The sequence below is a fragment of the Danio rerio genome, chromosome 17 (genome assembly GCF_052040795.2).
Source record: "Danio rerio strain M-AB ecotype USA chromosome 17, GRCz13ab, whole genome shotgun sequence".
Classification (NCBI taxonomy): domain Eukaryota; kingdom Metazoa; phylum Chordata; class Actinopteri; order Cypriniformes; family Danionidae; genus Danio; species Danio rerio.
The window spans coordinates 50001814-50022744 of NC_141037.1; the positions used below are offsets into that span (position 1 = coordinate 50001814).

At 40.3% G+C, this 20931-nt stretch overlaps 2 protein-coding genes across 7 annotated transcripts in view; one reads left to right on the forward strand and one right to left on the reverse strand.

Moving 5' to 3' along the window:
- LOC110438063 (uncharacterized) overlaps positions 1-20931 on the forward strand; it is a 74166-nt gene that overhangs the window by 42023 nt on the left and 11212 nt on the right. The window lies entirely within an intron of this gene.
- ttbk2a (tau tubulin kinase 2a) overlaps positions 230-20931 on the reverse strand; it is a 39468-nt gene continuing 18766 nt past the window's right edge. For 2 of the 5 annotated variants that reach the window (XM_087291025.1, XM_087291026.1), the window contains exons 6-16: positions 20750-20854; positions 20600-20665; positions 20395-20487; positions 20170-20295; positions 19930-20087; positions 19619-19823; positions 19331-19542; positions 17439-17985; positions 15327-15659; positions 12997-13883; positions 230-1821 (exon numbers count right to left, since the gene is read on the reverse strand). In XM_087291025.1, the coding sequence (XP_087147151.1) occupies positions 1404-1821; positions 12997-13883; positions 15327-15659; positions 17439-17985; positions 19331-19542; positions 19619-19823; positions 19930-20087; positions 20170-20295; positions 20395-20487; positions 20600-20665; positions 20750-20854 (3150 nt within the window). In that variant the 3' untranslated portion in view covers positions 230-1403. Of the gene's footprint in view, positions 1822-11744; positions 12545-12783; positions 13884-15326; positions 15660-17438; positions 17986-19330; positions 19543-19618; positions 19824-19929; positions 20088-20169; positions 20296-20394; positions 20488-20599; positions 20666-20749; positions 20855-20931 lie in introns of those variants that run through there. The other 3 variants (XM_087291027.1, XR_015513769.1, XR_015513768.1) reach the window with 3 other exon arrangements.

Consider the following 20931-nt stretch of genomic DNA (forward strand, 5'->3'; position numbering starts at 1 on the left):
TTCCTCCTTCGATTACATGTACAAAGGGAAAATGTTGATTAAAGTGATTCTACAGATTGTTTTTAACAAGTGTGATTATAAAAAATAGAATTAATTAGTTGTTCACCATTAGAGGCTGGCTATATTTACACTGATGTGAACAGTGATTTTTGCATAATAGGTCCCCCCTTAGGACACATCCAGTTTTATCAAGAATGCATCCCAGATCACATCCTGAAGTGGTCTGAGCGATCAGATTTATATCCATCTCGAAATGCATTTAAAACTTTCTTTTGAAACTTTTAGCTTTCCAATCAGAAAAAAAAAAAACGCAACCCAGGCTAATTCTAAAAACGTACCCCTGTATACAGTTCTGGAGATCGCCAAATACATTCCAGGAGCTACATTGTAGTTGTTCTTGCATTTTTTGTTTTCACAAAAACTACAAGCTGCGGTTTATGCTTTTTGAGATCTCAAATTTCTCAAAGTGCTGCTGTCGACTGACTTACTGACTGATTGACTGACCCACCCTCCTCCTTCCCTAAACCCAACCAATAGTGTTTTCAAAAACACAGATTGACCAGCGCCCACCCACTTCCCTAAACCCAACCAACAGTTTTAAAAAGCAATCCAGAAAAAGAAATTTTTTTACTGATTTTTACCACGTTTTTAAATTTTACCACATTCTCACCCTGTTATTTACTAGTTTATTTTATTTTTTGTTTTACCCACTTTCTGAAACCTTCACTGGACTCAAACCCTGTTGTCGTGGTCAACACCTCTCTGCGTCTCACATCTACCAACGTACATGGCGAGCTACCGGACAAACTGATAACAGCAGAAAAGCCATCCATACAGAGGTTAGCGGTCAGCTGGTAGCACGAAAAGGAACAGCTTCATTCCACAACGTAGCATTTGCTTTAAAGATAAAATGCAGCCTTACGTACATCTGGCTGCATAATTCGCAATCTCCAGAAATGTAAATGGGGGACGTTTTCAGAATGAGCCTATGTTTAAAAAAATGAATGGAGTGACCGTATGTAAACAGCCTCTTTGTGTCAGGTCAAGTTTGGATGCTGACAGTAGCCAGAGCACGGGAACGCTTAATGATCTTCAGTGTACCTGCCACTGCTTGGAAAGAAATAAATAACATAATAAATACTATAGTACAGCCAAGCTTAATGCGAACCTCAAGTACTTCAAGAATACCTACAATCATCTTCATAAAAGCTCTGGAATGTTTGAAATGAAAGAAACTATGAAACACTACAGATCCAGCCAATCACAATCACCTATAAACTCTCATGATTCTTCTGAAAAGCCAAAGCCAATGTCTTCAAATTGAGGCTACTGATGGAGAGGAAGCGAAAGTACGTCACATGTTTGACCCACTCACGTCTTCTGGGTCTGAAGCCTGTGGTTGACTATCTGCTCAGCTTACTTGAGCACCTGACGGCGGCTTTGCCCCGCTGGGTGTGTATAGTGATGGAGCGGGCCTGTCTCGCGCAGCACCCGTCCTGTGCGTGTGGATGAGAGCGGCGCTGGGGAGGTGAGCCCGAGAAACTGGGAGGAGATCTGCTGCGGCCCAGACAGCCTCCACGGTGCTCATGGCGGGACGGGGAGGAGCTGACGGAGCGCTGCAGGGAGGACGAGCTGCGCGGGGAGGCACTGGAGCTGCGCTGGTGGAGGTGATGAAAAATATGCCTGGCGCTCACATGCTGCGGAGATGAGCTGCTGTGCTGCGGAGAGCCATGGGTTGAGCTGGCGTGCATTAGCTGGGCCAGACAGGTCAGCAGGTCTGAGTCACTGGTGCTGCCGGCACGAATCCTGTACCGCCGCAGCCTGGAGGAGAAGCAAAGCGAGAATTGTTTTTGAAAATACTTAAACAGCTTATGTAACGTCAACACTCTGCTTGCTTATGTAAGAAGGATTAAGGAGTCAATTACAGAATACATCTTTGCGTCTAAAAGCATGAGACGCAGAACTCAGGAACACTGCTAAAAATGCAAGGCTCTGCACAGTTTGTTCATGTTTCCCAACTCAAATAGATTAAGTTAACTAAACAAACTGAAGTCGACTAAACAAAATACAGTTAAGTTGTTTCAAAGAACTAAAGCAGATGTCCCCAACCTTTTTATTACAGGGGACCAATCAACGATTGACTATTTTACCGTGGCCCAGGGGGGGTGGGTGTACGTAGATTACTAGGCTACCAGCTTGTAAGACAAAACATTGCTGCAACTCTGACACAAATTTTTTTTTTTATGCAGAAAATGAAAAAGCACTGCAGTGTTTGGGTGCTCTGTGTTTGTCTGAGATAATTAGTCTACCAAAATGTGTATATTCCATACAAAGTACAAAGCTAATTGGTCAGTTCTTGTCATGTGACTCGTGGTGGTGGTGAGCTTGTGGCAATCTGAAACTCCCTCCCGATATGTCTGTTTCTTACAAATTTTGCCAGCTTGTGGGTAGGGCTGTGCAATTAATCGAAAATCCGATTTCGATTATGGCTTCTAACGATTATGAAAAACCATTAATCGAGATAAACGATTATTGCATCATATACCAAAAGAGCACACACGCATAAGCACGCAGTCAGCATTCGGTCTCATTAGCACACTGAGACGAGCAGAGGAGCGCAGACATCTAAAGTAATCTTAACATAAGCGCTTTAATGGTCAAATAGGTGTCAAAACGCGGTGATTAGTGATTATTCATATTAACCCTTATTTGCGTAATAAACAAACAAGTTGAGAATCAACAGAAACGTGAAAGAGAAACCATTAAAGTGACAGTGTGAAATGCTGCCGCCTGTTTTATCATTAATCAAACGACGAGAACATCCCTTACTGCTCTTGACTGAAGGATTTGTGTAGTTAAAGTGTTTTTCTTAGGGTGAAGATGCTTAAATCACAGTTTGTTTCATATTTTTATTTTATTGTATTATTTCTCTTTCCTTTACAGGGTGGAAAATAACTGTATATATATACACAGTTGAAGTCAGAATTATTAGCCCTCCAGAATATTAGCAACCCTTTTCCTCCAATTTGTGTTTAATGGAAAGAAGTTTTTTTCAACTTATTTCTGAACACAATAGTTTTGATATATCATGTCTAATTACTGATTTGTTTTATCTTTGCTATGATGACAGTACATAACATTTTACTAGATGTTTTTCAAAATACAAGCATTTAGATTAAAGTGCAATTCAAAGGCGTAATTAGAGTAATGAGACAAGTCATTGTATAAAAGTAGTTTCTTCTGCAGACAATCAAAAAATATATTGCTTAAGGGGGCTAATAATACTGACCTTAAAATGGGTTTTAAAATAATTAAATCTGCTTTTATTCTAGCTAAAATAAAACAAATAAGACTTTCTCCAGAAGAAAAAAAATATTAGAGGAAATACTGTTAAAATTCCTTGCTCTGTTTAACATAATTTGGGAAATAGTTATTTAAAAAAACAAAATTCTCAGGAGCGCTAATAATTTTGACTTCAACTAATAATCGTTTAGAATAATCGTGATTACAATTATGACCAAAATAATTGTCATTATGATTTTTTCCAAAATCGAGCAGCCCTACTTGTGGGTTAAATTTTGGTACTTAAATGACTGAGATGTAACTGATCTTCTAGATTCAGATACCAGTACCTGTCCTAAGTGCGGGAGCTGGGGACCACTGAACTAAGGGGTAATTAACAGAATATATCTTTGCCTCAAAAAAACATGAGACACAAAACAAATTCAGGGTTCCACACAATTAGTTTATGTTGTCCCAACACAAATCGATTATGTTAACTTATCAAATTGGATTAAACAAAAAACAAATACGTTGTCCCAATAAAATCTCAATAATTTTTTCTGCTCATTTTAAATAAATAGTTTAAACAAGCAGCAAAAAAATCCCTTTTTTTGAGAGAACGGTTTTAAAAAGTGACTCCTCCATCATGTTATCGTCAAATAAATTAAGTTATCCTTTTAATTCTTATTTAGCATTTTAAAGGCAATTGGTGGTAAAATCTTGGAAGAGAACGTGTATACTGAAATACCTCGCTTTATTCTAAACCATTTTTAAAGTCTGAGAAGATAAATAACACCATATTTACCAACAACAGACCAAACTTAAATCCTCCTTTTATAGGCAAAAGGTTAGGATAGTTTTTTTTAATCAGCTAAACAGGATATTTAGCTCAAATGGATACTTGGCCAATTTTCAATCTGGCTTCAGACCATATTATTGTACAGAGATGGGAATCATAAAAATAACAAATGACGGATATTTGACTAAATGCAGACACAGGCAAATTAGCAGTGGTGGTATTAAAGTGCTGCATTTGACACAGTTGATGAAAACATACTTTTTGATAGGCTGGAAAACTAGGTAGGGCTTTCAACAAAGGTCTTTTAGTTTACTATGTAAATATCAGAAATCAAAGTGGACATCCATGACATGTGGAGTCCCACAAGGCTCTGTTCTTGCACCATTCCTGTTTATCTTGTTTAAACAAATGAGGATTTTAGCACTTTAGATAAAAATAGACTTAATTAATTAGAAAATAGCAAAGAGGTTCTGCTTAAATGCCTTAGTAAGGATATTTAACAAACACCATACACAAATATTTAAAAAATACTGTTATTCTATCAAAGGGATAGTTCAACCCTGTTTGAGTTTCTTTCTTATGTTAAACTCAAAGGAAGATATTCTGAAAAGTGACTTCCGTATTTTTTGATCCTACTATTACTATTAATGTCAATGGCTGAATTTTTAAACATTCTTCTTCAGTTTTCTACAGAAGGTGGGTTCTGGGTCTCCTTATAAAGTCTCTTTTTCTCCCAGGTAGTACTGGAATTCTTTTGTTGTAAAGATGCTCCAGATCCTACCTCATTAACCTGTTCATGCTCTTACTGAGCCTAATGTTGAGAAAGAACCAAATCACTTACCACAGCTATGCAAATGACACTTAGATCTAAAGCACTGTTACTCACTGACTACCGGCTCCCTCTGCCAACTCATATCAAAATTACAAATGGGATGTACTAAAACAATCTGCTGTTAAAAGTTAAAACTGGAGAGATCAAGCACATAAAAACCAAGTCAAAATTATTGGTATTTTACATTGTTTTTAATTCTGCTTCTGTTAGGATAATTTTATGATTCTTTTTAATCCCTTTTCAGTAAATGTGTATGTTGTAAATGTGCTATAAAAATACATTTGCCATCATAGCATGAAACAGATGAAAAAAAAAAATACTGTATGAAGAACTTATGAAATGATCAAAAAGAAGCCAATCTACTATCGCCCAGAATACCATAGCAATTAATCTAAAGGCATTGACTACAGCTAAGTATCCACCGAGAGCACCATTATAGCAACAAAACAACAAACGTAGGAATCACACAGAACTACCTACACTGTAAAAAATGGCCGTGATTTCCGGTAAAAAACTGTAAAAGTGCTACAGTACAAATCTGTTACCTGATTAACGGTATGTTTCCTTAATATATACGGCGAATAACCGTAAATTGACCTAGAATTTCTTGCATGGCACATAACTTTTTATGCATTTTGTTGACATTAATATGGATCTTTTTAGTTGTTTCCCCATCGGTTATGTATATTATAGATTTATGTCACATCTAATATTGATAAACAATGTTTATTTTATGACTTTAATTTTATGCGTGTTACCATACTAGGGTTTAGTAGCTGTGTGAATGACACTGAGCACCTTCTATATGCTTATACTCTTTTCTGCTTGTGGGAAAAGTTGTTTGTGTTGAGCATTGGTTCGTTATGTAACTTCCTCATCACCACCTCCATGTAGGTGTGCTAACGTGTCTAACTGTGTAACAAAAGATGTGTAGATGTTGATCATTCAAAATACAGAAATATTACTTCCATAAATTAATAAAATACAGTAGTTTACCTTAAAAATTAAAAATTACTTTTATGGTTAGTACCGTGTTTTTAACGGTAAAGTACTGGCAACCCCAGCTGCCGTTTTTTTACCGTAAATTTTACGGATTTATTTTTTACAGTGTAGCATTTACCGTTTTTGTAATCATAAATGTCTAGGTACTTTCTAGGAGCCTGATGATCTGGCTATTGTGTTCTTGGTGTTGGCTAGGTGGCAGTTGGTCAACTCATTTGTAATTACAAACAGGTTCTGGGTAGTTGCTAGGTATTAATAAAGAGGTTAAGGTGTTTTAAGCGGCTGCTAAATAGTAGACAGATCAGTTGATAAGATGTTCAGAATAGCCTGTCTGAGAAAGGGGTAAGCGTAATGATAGAGGTATAAAATATCACTGAAACTGGGCTCAAGTGTGGTGAACATACTGAACGTCTATGGGAGCAAGCAAGAATCCTGGTGGTCTAGAACAGTGGTTCTCAAAGTGGGGGTCGGGACCCCCCGAGGGGTCGCGTGACAATGAAGGGGGGGTCGCCTGGTGATTTCCAAAAATCTATTTATTTTTATTAAACCATAAGAATTAACATATTTTATCCATAACTATACTGAAAATAAAAATAGTCGTTTATAGTTACTATATAGTTACTATAGTAGCTTATAGTTACTAGTTCTATTGGATTGCGACCCCTGGGGTAATTACATTATATTAAAGGCAGCAATAGCGTCAGATGCATTTTGATTTTATAACTTCAGGTTAAACTTTCTGGCACATTTAAAGCACTGACACAAATTTAATTGGTGTGTCTGCGTCATTGCATGCAAGGTTTCTGTATTTATAACCACCTCAGAGGATATTGGGGGTCGCAAGTCACTGGCATTGTTATTTTGGGGGTCGCGGGCTGAAAAGTTTGGGAACCCCTGGTCTAGAAAGTCATACGTTTTGATTTCCTCTCTGTATGTCCCAGATACTTCCTCATTGACACTCCTCATTTTTGGAACGTATCATGCAATTCTTAAGTGTGTGTCACACAGGTGATCACATTATTTTATAAAGTCAACCATCATATAATAATAATGAAATGATATTTTCCTAACTGCAGTCAGAGGCAAATTAGCAGCGCTGGTATTAATCTCAGTGAAGCATTTGATACTGTTGATCAAAACCTTTGGATAGGCTGGAAAACTGGGTAGGGCATTCAGGGAAGGTCTTGTAGTTTGATATGCATACGTCAGAAAGTCAAAGTGCACATCAGTGACATGTGGAGTCACCCAAGGCTCTGTTTTTGGACCATTCCTGTTTAACTTGTTTATGCTAATAATTTGAAAGCATAGCATTTATGTACTGCTGCTTTCTGATGATTTAACACGCATCTTATATCCTCACTTGTAAGTCTAGCCATCATAAATATAACAAATGAAATGATATTTTCCTAAATGCAGACAGAGGCAAATTAGCAGCACTAGTATTGACCTCAGTGATGCATTTGATACTGTTGACCAAAACATAGGCTGAAAAACTGAGTAGGGCTTTAAGGGAAGGTCTTGTAGTGTCCTATCCGAGTATCAGACAGTCAACGTGCACATCCATAACACGTGAAGTCCCACAAGGCTCTGTTTTTGGACCATTCCTGTTTTCCAGGAATGTTTTTTTGTAGAAACACTCTTCTCTCTTACACATTTTATTTAAACTCCATCCAACAAGAACTCATTAATGAAAACGATGTTTACTATGTACCACAGTCATGTTGCACTGCTTGCGTCAATCTCAAATAACTCTTGCACAATAATAAACCCTAATGTTATAAAAAACTTCCAGGCGCTGCTCTTGTGGCGACTGGTAGACTTGCGTGCGTGCTTCAGTTTGTTGTTTTGTTTGAACAAATATTTTGATACCACTCGGGCGACGTTTGAGGACAATAAGATTCATTCATTTATTTTCTTGTCGGCTTAGTCCCTTTATTAATCCCGGAACCACCAACTTATCCAGCAAGTTTTTAAGCAGCGGATGGCCTTCCAGCCGCAACCCATCTCTGGGAAACATCCAAACACACACTCATACACTCATACATCTAATACTCATACACTATTTAGCCTACCCAATTCACCTGTATCGCATTTCTTTGGACTGTAGGGGAAACCGTAACTGTAGGGTATTATACCCGGAGGAAACCCATGCAAAGGCAGGGAGAACATGCAAACTTCACACAGAAATGCCAACTGAGCCGAGGTTCGAACCAGCGACCTTCTTGCTGTGAGGCAACAGCACTACCTACTGCGCCACTGCCTCGCCGGACAATAAGATGCTCTACAAATTGTTATAAATTTACTTTTGTGACTGAAGCCATTTAGTTATATAATAAATGTAGTTAATCGATGGACTATTATTATTAGTTATTATTATTTATTATTGTTAGAGATTTTCTTTTTGTGTGTGTGTGTGTGTTTATTTGATGTTAAGTGTTGGTGTTTATTGTGTTAAGTGTGTTATTCTTGTTATATGTGAAGCACCACCAGGTCAGAATGAATTGCCCCAAGGGGATTAATAAAGTTTTTAAACTCTAAACTAAACTAAAATACCTCTTTTGCACAATATTCACCTTTAATACCTTTTACACAATATCCTGCATGACATTGGTAAGTCTCATGTGAATGTACTTCTAAACCCTGTATTATAGTATGCTACAGAAGATACTTAACTACACACATATGTTAGTTATGCATGTTTTTTTTTTTTTTTAATGACTATTATATCCAGTCCCAGGTACAAAAAATATATATAATTAAATGCAATTAAAATACACTTAAATACCTGCAAATACATTTTTAGTAAATTGTTATTTTTTGTGTGAAATAAAAGTTTGATGGTTTTACACTATAATATATATAGTGTAATATATGTTATTTATACTAATTAAAAGTATGTTTATACTTCAGAAGGATTTTAGTACACTTGACAAAAGTATACTAAATACCAGTAATACTTAAATAAATTTTTAGTGTACTACAATAAAGTACACTACAGAAAAACATCCAAAAGAGTTTTATTAGTCTGTTTTTCAAAAGTGTGCTTTACACTACACTCACTCATTCACATTGCTGAGTCTTATTAACTGGAAAGTAACACTACAATGCGTTTCCTAGTCTTGTTTTAATAATAATAATAATAATTCCTTACATTTATATAGCGCTTTTCTGGGCACTCAAAGCGCTTTACACACAATGGGGGGGATCTCCTCATCTACCACCAGTGTGCAGCATCCACCTGGATGACGCGACGGCAGCCATTTTGCGCCAGACCGCACACCACACACCAGCTGATTGGTGGAGAGGAGACAGCGATGAAGCCAATTGGAATATGGGGATGGTTAGGAGGCCATGATGGACAAAGGCCAGAGGGCAGATTTGGCCAGGATGCCGGGGTTAAACCCCTACTCTTTTCGAAGGACATCCTGGGATTTTTAACGACCACAGAGAGTCGGGACCTCGATTTAACGTCTCATCCGAAAGACGGCGCTCACTGAGCAGTATAGCGTCCCCGTCACTATACTGGGGCATTAGGACCCACACAGACCGCAGGTTGGGCGCCCCCTGCTGGCCTCACTAACACCACTTCCGGCAGCAACCTAGCTTTCCCATGTGGTCTCCCATCCAGGTACTGACCGGGCGCAGCCCTGCTTAGCTTCAGTGGGCGACCATGTGAGAGTTGCAGAGAGCTAGCTGCCGACTTTCCTGTGTTTTGACCCTAGCCTTTGTTAGCCCGTTTGTCTTAGTCTGCCGCCTGCCTTCTGACCACACGCCTGATCCTTTGACTACGATTCTGGATTTCCCTTGTATGTCTGTTTACAACTCTTTTGGGTGTTTTTTCTGTAGTGTACTTTATTGTAGTCAGGGCTCAACAATAAGAACTGCCCGATGGCCCGGGGCCAGCGTGTGAGATGCTCGGGACAGTAGACAGGATCGTTACTGGCCCGATCGGGCCACTGCTGCCTTGTTACTAAAGTTTAATTTGCCTGTGATTATTTGTCAATTGCGTGCAAATACAGTTTTAGAATTGAGAAACAGTACGTATTTTCCTTATACCACTTTTACCAAACGTTCTGCTCACATAGCCCCAATTTTGTACGACCTCCATTGGCTCCCAGTTGCTTATCGCATTAAATTCAAAATTCTCCTCCTTGCATTTAGATCCCTAAATAGCCTAGCTCCCTCCTATCTCTGCAGCATGCTTGTCCCCTACACCCCAACTCGTTCATTACGTTCCGCTGACTCTGGCCTTCTCGCTGTCCCTCGGTACCGCCTCTTTTCAATGGGGGGCAGATCATTTAGTGTTATTGCACCCAAACTCTGGAACTCACTACCACGCTCACTCCGCTCTGCTAATAATATCTCTGAATTCAAATCCTTTTTTAAGACTCACTTATTTTCTGAATGCTTCGCCTCTGATCTGCCAAACTGACTACTTTATCTGATCCACCTCCACTCTGCTCATATGTCTCCTAGGTCTTGTTTTTGTAATTCCAGTGTGTTATATTTGTCTTCATGTATGTTTGTTTATCTTGTTGTCGCATTCCTTGTAAAGTGTCCTTAAGCTCTAATAAGGCGCTATATAAATAAAAATTATCATTATTATCATTATCATCATTATTATTATTATTATTATGTTGCTGTCTCTGAAGAGACAGCAACATGGCCGTAACATCATCCTTGATGCTAAAGAAAAACATTTGTTTCTAACGTCTTGGAAGCAGACATAAACATCGGTACACCACGACTAAAAAAAAATCAAGTGATCTTTTGTACAGTTTGCCCTTAGTTTGGCAGGTCTTTAGCCATCTTTTGTTTCAAAACACTTTGAATTTTGCTCATTACACATTTATTAAAAAAATTTTAAATATTTAAATTCTATATTTACAAACATTTTGACATTTTTTTATTATTTGTGACTAAGAAATTAACTTTTTTTTTTGGTGGGACCAGAGAAAATATTGGCAGGGCAAGTAAAAATCGGAACCACTGGTCCGATTGGGCCAGAAGAAAAAATCCTTAGCGTTGAACCCTGGTAGTACACTAAAAATGTATTTAAATGTATTACTGGTATTTAGTATACTTTTGTCAAGTGTACTAAAGTCCTACTGAAGTATAAACATACTTTTAATTAGTATATTTAAGGTGTAAAACCATCAAATTTTTATTTAACACAAAAAAATAACAATGTACTAAAAATGTATTTGCGGGTATTTAAGTGTATTTTAATTGCATTTAATGATATTTTTTTTTTACCTGGGATCCCTTCAAAATATATTCTTTAAATAAATGTTTAGTATGTTAAAAGCACATTTTAGATCAGCTTCATGGTGTCTCATAATAGCACAGTTGAGTACACTTAGATGTACTTAAGTTTATCTTAAAATGTACTTAATACTAATTTTTAGTAAATTAAATACAAAATTAGTTTGGGGAGAGCACTTTTAATTCAGTATTTAGCACACTTTTTTTACAATTTGTATATTCTTTTAATATATTACTATTATACTTTAAATTAGTCATAAATATATTTAAATGTTTAAAAGTAGGGTTCAAGTGTATTTCTAGTTGTAACTATATATATATATATATATATATATATATATATATATATATATATTTTTTTTTTTTTTTTTTTTTTTAATACAGATATAGTATGTTAAAAGCACATTTTAGTTCAATTTCAGGGTGTCTCAAAATAGCACAGTTGAGTACACTTAGATGGTATTAAGTTTATCTTAACATAGACTTAATACTATCGTTTAGTACATTAAGTACAAAATTAGTGTGCAAAAATAGAGCACTTTTAGTACATTACTGAAAAGTGTACTAAGTATACTTAAATAAAGTGCATTTTAGTGCACTTTTTTTTTTTACCTGGGGTGTTGTGTATGTATTTATGATTAATTCATGTAGCACCGTGATCCTGCGAGACACCACATTTAATTTCTCTGTATGTCCACACATGTAGCGGAATGACAACAAAGTTCGGCTATACTTGACTTTAACTTGTTCATGCTAAAATTAGGAAGCATAACATTTATATACTTTATATATTAAGTCTCTCTGAATAATAGCATCTGCTAAATTAAGAAATGTAAATGCTCTAATTCAGGGCTGTCAAACTCATTTGCTGGAGGGCCGCAGCTCTGCACTGTTTAGTTCCAACCCTAATTAAACACACCTGATCAAACTAATTAAGTCCTTAAGCTTTCTTTGAATCCTACAGGTAAAGCTGCGGTCACACTAGAGTTTGTGTGTGAAATTCTGTCGAACAGCGCTGCGAAAAGGGGCGGGATTAAACAAGATAATTAGACGTTAAAAAAGCGAGCGATTGGTCCATGTTTTAAATTTCTGTCCAGACAGGTCACATTTTGATCCTTGATTGGGCTCATGTAGTCAAGTGATGCGATTTCGCAGGTCAGAGTTCACCAAGCTTGACCTTTACAAAGCAGTAAACTTGTGCTTCTGGTCTGACGCATTCGCGTGCGGATAAATGGAAGCCTATGGGGAGAAAAGTCCAGTGTGACTGCAGCTTAACCCTGCTGAAAAATCCAGCTTAAACCAGCCTAGGCTGGTTGGCTGGTATTAGCTGGTCGACCAGGCAGGTTTTAGAGGGGTTTTGGCCACTTCCAGGCTGGTTTCCAGCCATTTCCAGCCTGGTCTTAGCTGGTCAGGCTGGAAGATAACCAGCTAAAACCAGCTTGACCAGCCTAGCCAAGCTGGGAGTCCAGCCAAAACCAGCTATGTCCAGCTTAAACCAGGCTGGTCAAACTGGTTTTAGCTGGATTTGGCTGGTCATTTTCCAGCCTGACCAGCTAAGACCAGGCTGGAAATGGCTGGAAACCAGCCTGGAAATGGCCAAAACCCCTCTAAAACCAGGCTGGTCAACCAGCTAAAACCAGCCAACCAGCCTAGGCTGGTTTAAGCTGGATTTTTCAGCAGGGAAGTGTGTTGGAGCAGGGTTGGAACTGCACTGTGCAGGACTGTGGCCTTCCAGGAGCTGAGATTGACATCCCTGCTCTAATTTAACAAATAATAGGCAAACTTTATGATGACTTTGTTCGGCCAAAATACTCACCTTCCATCCACATTGGAGCGGCTAGGAGGTTTGCCTGGTGGTGGACGTGGCATGAATTGTCCAGTAAGGGTTTCCATGCTAGATGTTGGGGTAACTGGCCGAGGTATCTTGCTCTTTCGTAAAAGTGGGCTGGAGGATGAGGACAGTGAGAGGGCGTCATCTCCATGACGATCAGAACGAGATCCCATAAGCGACTCGTCATCTTGAGAGCGTTCAGAAGAGGCAGAAGATATCTGGTCCCGCTGCATGGCAATCATGATGGCCCGCCTGTCAGAGGACAGCGATGGGGAAGCAGAGGGGGAGAGTGGAAAGTGGTGAACCCTCCTCTGGAGCAGCTTCTCTTTAGCAGATCCATGTGGGGGATCTAGGATGCTAGACGGTTCAAACACTGGGATGCGGCTGTGCCGACGGCTGGGGTCTTGTTTGGGAGTGGAGGCTGGAGAAGAGTGGCCATTAGTAGCAGGAGCATTCTCCTTGCCCTCCTCCAGTGTGGGATCATTCACATGCTCGAGGGTTAGAGAGTCACTGTTGAGGTCTTTTAGTACTTGAAGCTGCTCGTTGCCATTTCTTCGTGTGTCTGAAGGTGGCGTATGACAGCCGTTCATTAGAATCGGACTGCGTGGAGAAGGAGGAGTGCGTGGAGACGGGATCAGGCTTGGCACTGGGCTTGAAGGTTTCTGATGGCCATTCCCATTTAGCAAAGGATCCACCTCAACATTCACAAGGTTAGTGAGCTGGAAAGCAGCCTGCTCCTGTGGGGAGTTGATGTCAGCTGTGTTGTCTTGTGGATGCATCCCATTGTTACCATTGTCAGTATCACGCCTCTCCAGTGAACCGCAGTCAGATGCGCATTGGGAGGACATCGCAGAGGGTCGCTGAGCTGTCAGCTGAGAAAGGGACAGAGAAAATTAGCATATGTATATATCATCACACAGATTCACGATGTCAACCAGGAGAAAACTATTAAGATTCATCTTGATGCGAATGCTTAACCAAACATGCTTGCATGCAGATAAAAATCGATGTCTGACAAACCACACAAGGGGCGGACTGGGACAAAAATTCAGCCCTGGCACTGTAGCCACATCAGCCCACATTACCACACCGACACAATCCACCCACGGACATGGACATTTACTATTTATTTTGGTGTACAGATGGTGAAATAATATGACATTCTTGCCGGGTTTTGATTACGTCCGGGTAACCTCGGATTGGGTCGGCCCATCTTGAAATCAGGCGGCCGTCACCAATAAGGCCAAATGCTTAACATTTATTATTATTTTTATTTTTTTTATCATCATAATATCACATCTAGCAAGACATAAAAGCTGCCTGCACGTAAGAGCAATACATATTAAAAAAAAAAAAAACTGACCGGCCCACATTTAAAAATTGGTCCGGCCCTTCTGGCATTTGCCAGAATTGCCAGATGGCCAGTCCGCCCCTGAACCATACACATTTTAATGTTACTGAGAGACAAAGACTACAAGTTTTTAATATCCTTTAGACCCAGAGCATCCAGCCCTGCTCCAGGAGTGCCAACATTCCACCAAATTTAGCTCTGACTTGTTTCACGCCAACTAGCATGACATTTTTAGTCATGGAAAAAACCTTAATTAGCTGCTTTAGGCATGTTTGTTTGAGACTGGAGCTAAATTTTACATCCTCCTGGAGCAAGATTAGATACACCTGGTTTACACACCTATATTGAAAAGTACATAAAACCTGACAGGTAAAGGATTAAACCAGATAAAAGGTGGTTAGAAACATTTTCAGAAGAATGGACACTCATAAGCTTTGCTCCTAAACCTAGTGACTGAAGCACGAGACTTGACTTGAAACGGATGCCTAAAGAGTTTCAAGCTAGCATTCTGCCAAGCTAATTCAAGATTGGATACCTCTGTGAACAACACAAGGGGCAATGTAACTGCTAGCAGTGGCACTGTAATAGAGAATTGCCAGACAACTTGCCAGAAGTAGATTTGGACAAACTTAAAATTTTAGTTATGCTATATTTGTGTTTTTAGGTTTTTATTTTCCTAAGCTTGTTTTGTAGGCACTTCACTAGGATTACAAGGAACAAAGCTATTACCTATCCAGTTTTAGAAGGACAAAACCTGGACAGAAAACTTTACTGGGCATGCATAACAGACTGAACAACATTCCCGGGGTTGTCTGAGGAGAGAGCACACTTAAAAACAGGAGTACTACTACATTCAAATACAACAACAACAACAAACGTAAGTTGTAAGACTGAAGAGAAGACATGTTTAGTGGGAAGCGATGGCCGAGGTTATGGGAAGCACGGAATGGGAGTGCCTATTCACCTGCTGAAGCTGTGCACGGGTGATTCGTATGACTGAGGGGAACTTGGTGTTTGCGGCAGTTGCTGGAATGGCAGGAAGTTTCCTGCGTCCAGGTGAATGAGCAGCGCGGGGCTGGGAAGGTAGTGGCAGTGAGCCGTGGCACGAGGAGGTGTAGGAGGAAGGATGGTTTTGGTAGTCTGCAGATTGGCTACGGCGCATCCCAGGTGGAGCGCGCTGGTGCAGGGGGTCCGACAGGGTGGTTAGGAGGGTGTGTGGGCTAGGGGAACGCAAGTGCAGAGGGCTGCACGTCCTTGCCACAAGCTCCTCGGGTTGGGATGCAGGAGAGGTTGGAAGCTAGAAAAGCAAAAGCGGGGATCAGTGGAAAGGAGGCAAAGATGATTTTGTGAGGTGAATTTAGGGGGATGGGTGGGGGTTGTTGGGTAGTAATGTTGAGTAAAAAGTGATTAAAATAAACAGGAAGATAGTAGGAGTTAATGAAGGAGTGAGATGAAGCAGGTGGGTAAAGCTGCACACATGTACTGTAGACAGAAAGAATGCAAAATCTAAAAAGTTCACAGACAGACATTAGAGGCTTTTTCACCAGGCAGTTATATAAACTCAGTTATAGGGACAAGTCACCATGCTGGTCCCCTAAGATCTAAAGTTTCCCCAAGGACAATTTCCTGGTGGCATTTGCATCATTCTGACACCATAGGAATTCGGAAGTGTGCCAGCTGACAGTGACATCAAGTACTGCATTCAACAAAATCAACAACTGGAGGAGAGAAAATCATGTGATCGTCTGTGATAATAAAAAGCGATATTGAGTAGCTTGTCAGTGGACTATGACTGCGTGTTGTAAATACTGTTCCATCTGAAAGAATGCACTGGAGATTTACTACTGATTGCAGATCTGGCTTTACTGACAAAATGTCCAAAACAATCGCCTTTGACTAACCCTAAGCTGGACTCTGCAGGTTTGTTGGTTCCAAGGAGCAGGGTTGAACCAGGAGCTAATTTATTCATTCATTCATTCATTTATTAATATTTTTTTCAACTTAGTCCCTTTATTAATCCAGGGTCGCCACAGCAGAATGAACCGCCAACTTATCCAGCACACATTCTCACACACACACACACACACACTATGGACAATTTAGCCAACCCAATTCACCTGTACCGCATGTCTTTGGACTGTGGGGGAAATTGAGCACCCGGAGGAAACCCACGCGAAGGCATGGAGAACATGCAAACTCCACACAGAAACGCCAACTGAGCCGAGGTTCGAACCAGCGACCTTCTTGCTGTGAGGCGACAGCACTACCTACTGCGCCACTGCCTCGCCCAGGAGCTAATTTAGTTCTCCCCAAAAATAATCCCTATAAATAACATCATTCCTAGTTTATCTGCAGTGGACACAACAAAAAGCATTATACGAACTATAAAATAAAAATATGCTTCAGTGCGAAAGTCCCTATTTGAAGTTAAATCAACTTTTGTAGGGTTGGTATTATGCTTAAATCTGCAGCATTCTATCACATAAGGTCAGTTCTGTGTAGTTTTACAACACTGCAGACTCTTGACCTGAGCAGTGAGGATACAAGAGCTCAGGTAACAGGATCAGCTTAACTTAGACTAACATAGGCCTACATCACAGAGACGAAAGTGAGCTGTCTGGATCTCATTACTGTGGCTGACAGGTGAGCAGTTTCCAGAGACCACCTTTAACCTGCTGACCAGAGTGTGTGCTGTGAATGAAGGTTTCTTAAGAGAAAGTTTAAGATGGGCCATTTAAGTAAAAAGTAGAAATACCCCAATTGGTTTTCTAACAGACTAAAGTTTTGCCAAGAATTCCTCAGCTACAGTCTAAGTTTGCTTATGTTTCTTCCAAATTATACAACTTCCAACCACTAAGGGGCACTGTCAGTCTAATCCTCAGATACCCTCAGGTCATGGTGCTGATGAAATCTTGTTGAGACCAGTCTTGATAAGCCATACATAGCACAGAGAGTGTCAGAAGCAGTACTCTATTTGAAAACCTTTCAAGACTAGTCTAAAGATCACATGATCACATTTAGGACTGCACACAATATGTTGAAAAGACAAAACAATATCTTTCTGAGACATAGTTACCTGTGTGAGCGCTCCTTCAGCCAGTGCCTCACCAGGGCTGGTGGGGGTCACAGGAGGTCCTCCAGAACCAGGGAATACACTGAGTTCCAACCGGTCCATCCTTTGTGGGCTAAGGACTGTGTGAGACATGTGTATATCTGCTTGAACTGCACTAGGAGTAGATTCTTTATCCGGAGACTCATCCATTGGCTGCAAAACCTCAGGCTCCTCCTCACACTCTTCGGAAGGGCTATTAGTGAGTTTGGCTACATGTCCTGGGCTGCTTCCTGCTGACTCCTTGAAGTCCTGCAGGTCAGAGACTTTCTCAATCATCACCCAATCGCGCAGCTCCACATCTTGCAGACCTGAGCTGAGATGGACAAAGCCACTATTGGCTGCACCGTCGCCCTGCTCAGGAGATCCTGGCGAGGCAGGCTTGGGTGAGCCAGAGCGGAATTCCTCGTCGTAGTGCCAAACACGCTCTGTGGGACTTCCGTTGGATATGGCCATGCCAGGGACACCATCAGCGCATCGTTCCTGTGCTGTACCAGGTGGCTGCTTCCCAGAACTGCTCATAAACACCAAAAGAATGAAGGCTTAAATTCATTGCACACTGAATCTGAAATTTTCAATTGTTAGAAATATATTCAACATAATGCTGTGTCATTCACACTTGCACACTGCTTCCGAAAATGTTGTCTATCATTAACAATTTGGAACGGGTTTTATATTCTTACATCCGTAAATAAGTTTGAGAATAGCTTTGACAGTTCAGAGCCACCGCACAAGTGATAGTCAAAATCCAGAATGCGGTCACTTGCAGCATAGAACATTCTATGACAAATAAAGAATGAAATATAAAGACAGAATGAGGATTGAGAACCACTTCTGTATGCTAGTTTTAGTGCCTGATGCACCTTTATCGCCTTTTCCCATTCAGGATTGGTTTACAAATATTTGTGTGGTGGCAGCAAAATAACAAGCAAAGTAACAAAAAGTCACTGATTTCTTGAAATAAATTTGGAATTTGGAAGCTCTTTAATAAGAAGGTGAACTATCCCTCCTCACTGTACAGTGAATAGAATGGACACAATTGCTTTCTTAATTGAAGAGGAGGGAAGAGAACAAGGCATCACTGCTTGAATTGCTTGAACCAAATGGGTGGGAGGAGCTGGAGGACAATGAGGGGGTCACTTCATTCATTCATTTTCTTGTCGGCTTGGTCCCTTTATTAATCCGGGGTCGCCACAGCGGAATGAACCGCCAACTTATCCAGCAAGTTTTTACACAGCAGATGCCCTTCCAGCCGCAACCCATCCCTGGGAAACATCCACACACACACTCATACACTATGGACAATTTAGCCTACCCAATTCACCTGTACCGCATGTCTTTGGACTGTGGGGGAAACCGGAGTACCCATAAAAACTCACGCGAAGGCAGGGAGAACATGCAAACTCCACACAGAAACGCCAACTGAGCCAAGGTTCGAACCAGATACCCAGCGACCTTCTTGCTGTGAGGCGACAGGGGGTCACTTCATAATTTCCAAAAATCGAATTTATTTTATTAAACTTTTAGTAATTTGTGACTCCTGAGGGATTATTATATTAAAGATCCAACAATAGCTTCCAACAAATGCAGCAGACAGATTTTATGGCACTAGATTAAACTTCGACACCTTTATGGCCCTCAGGTACATTAAAAGTCAATACAGGCCACAACTGAACATGGAAGATGGTCTTCGAGTGGTGTTCTTCAAAACTAAACGAAGAATAGACTTGAGTCTATTAGTAAATTTGGCCATTGCGTGCAAGGTTTATATATTTACAACCACCTCAGAGGATATCGAGTCACTGGCATTTTTATTTTGCGTGTCGAAAAGTTTGGGAACCCCTGTAGAAGAGACTTACCAGGCTTCTACAAAACGCTCAGTGTTGGGTTTGGGCTCCAAAGTTAATCTCTTCTCCAGTTCAAAGCTATGGATGTTGCGCAGTTTCCTCAGAAGAGGAGTGTCTCTATCTGAGGGCACCAACTCTGAGCGAACTCGGACTGGCGAACCAATGCTAGGCCCAGCATGGGGGCTTTGATTGCCTTGGTTGCTATGCTCATCATCAGTTCCTATCTGGAAAGGAATGAAAGCAGAATTTAAAACATGTATCAATGGAGAAATATTTTGATGAATGACTTCATTCTGGTACCTTCAAGACAGCAGGACTGATTCTGTTCCGGTTGCGGTCCAAGTCCTCCCAGACATCAATCTCCTGGTTCCTGAGAGGAAGTTTCGGAGATCCAAGGAGATTCTCGGGCCGAGGATTGTCTCCATCACTGAGATGCTCGTCTTGCAGAACTTCTTCAGTGTTTTCCTTGAGAAGATCTCCAGGCACCAAGGAGTTATTAATAATGCTAGAAGAGAGAGGAAGCACCTGAGAACTCTTCAAGGGGATTCCGCAACTAAAAATGCAAATGTTTGAAAGAATACAATTAAACATGAAGCAGTCATATGTTTTACCCCATCTGAGCCGGTGTGAGGCGTGTGTGGTGCTGGGGTGTGTTCGCCGTTGCGGTGATTGTCATTGGGCTATCTGAGCTTATCCTTTCCCAATCATATGGGTCGTTTTCCACTACATTGTAGGTTCTCATACTATTCTCGAAAACAGTTCTCAGCAGCTAGAGTGGAGAGATTATATTTATGTCAGATTGAACATTATTACAGTAGATAATTCAACATTCTCTTGATTTTTTTTTTTACCTGATAGTCAGGTTTGGTAAAGTAGTCCAGATTGCTGATGTGGTCCAGAAAGACAGTGAACTGTGGGGGCAGGTGTTTCAACATAAGCCGATGATCGTACGTCTCTTTTAACTTTCCCACTTGCTCCTAATGCATAAACAAGCAGATTTCATCATCATCATCATTACATCCCAACAGACAAGAAAATGCTTTCATAGCTGGTTCTCCTTCCAGCCTGATCAGCACCTTGTCTTTGATTTTCCTCCAGGGCAACTGACCAACTAAGAACTCCACCAGCATATAGAATAAAGACCACAAGTCATCATGTCTGCCCATTTCCTGGAACAATATGATCAAAATATACCTGATCAGACCAGAATTATCCCGGTTAAAAGAACAATTGATGAGATTGTGAAGCAACAACATGGTAAACGTGGGATTCTTACAGTACCTTGTTCTTGTGTGCGTTGATCGAAGCGTATCTTACTGTACCCCTAAACCCTGCAACAGGACGCGGCTAAAGAGAGAAAAGAATCTTACAATACAAAAAAATGCTCAAACAAACATTCAGAAAGACTATTTGTGACTGATTAATACTGACCGGTCTGACTTCTTGACAGGAGTTTGTAAACTGGCGCGCCAAACCAAAGTCTAACATGTAGCAAGTTCGACATGTGCTCGGGAATCGGCCCATGGCAAAGTTGGACTGAAAACAGTGTGAACAAGACATTTATTACAATAAGACGGAACAGAAATTACTGTGAATGGCCATGAAGGTCATCA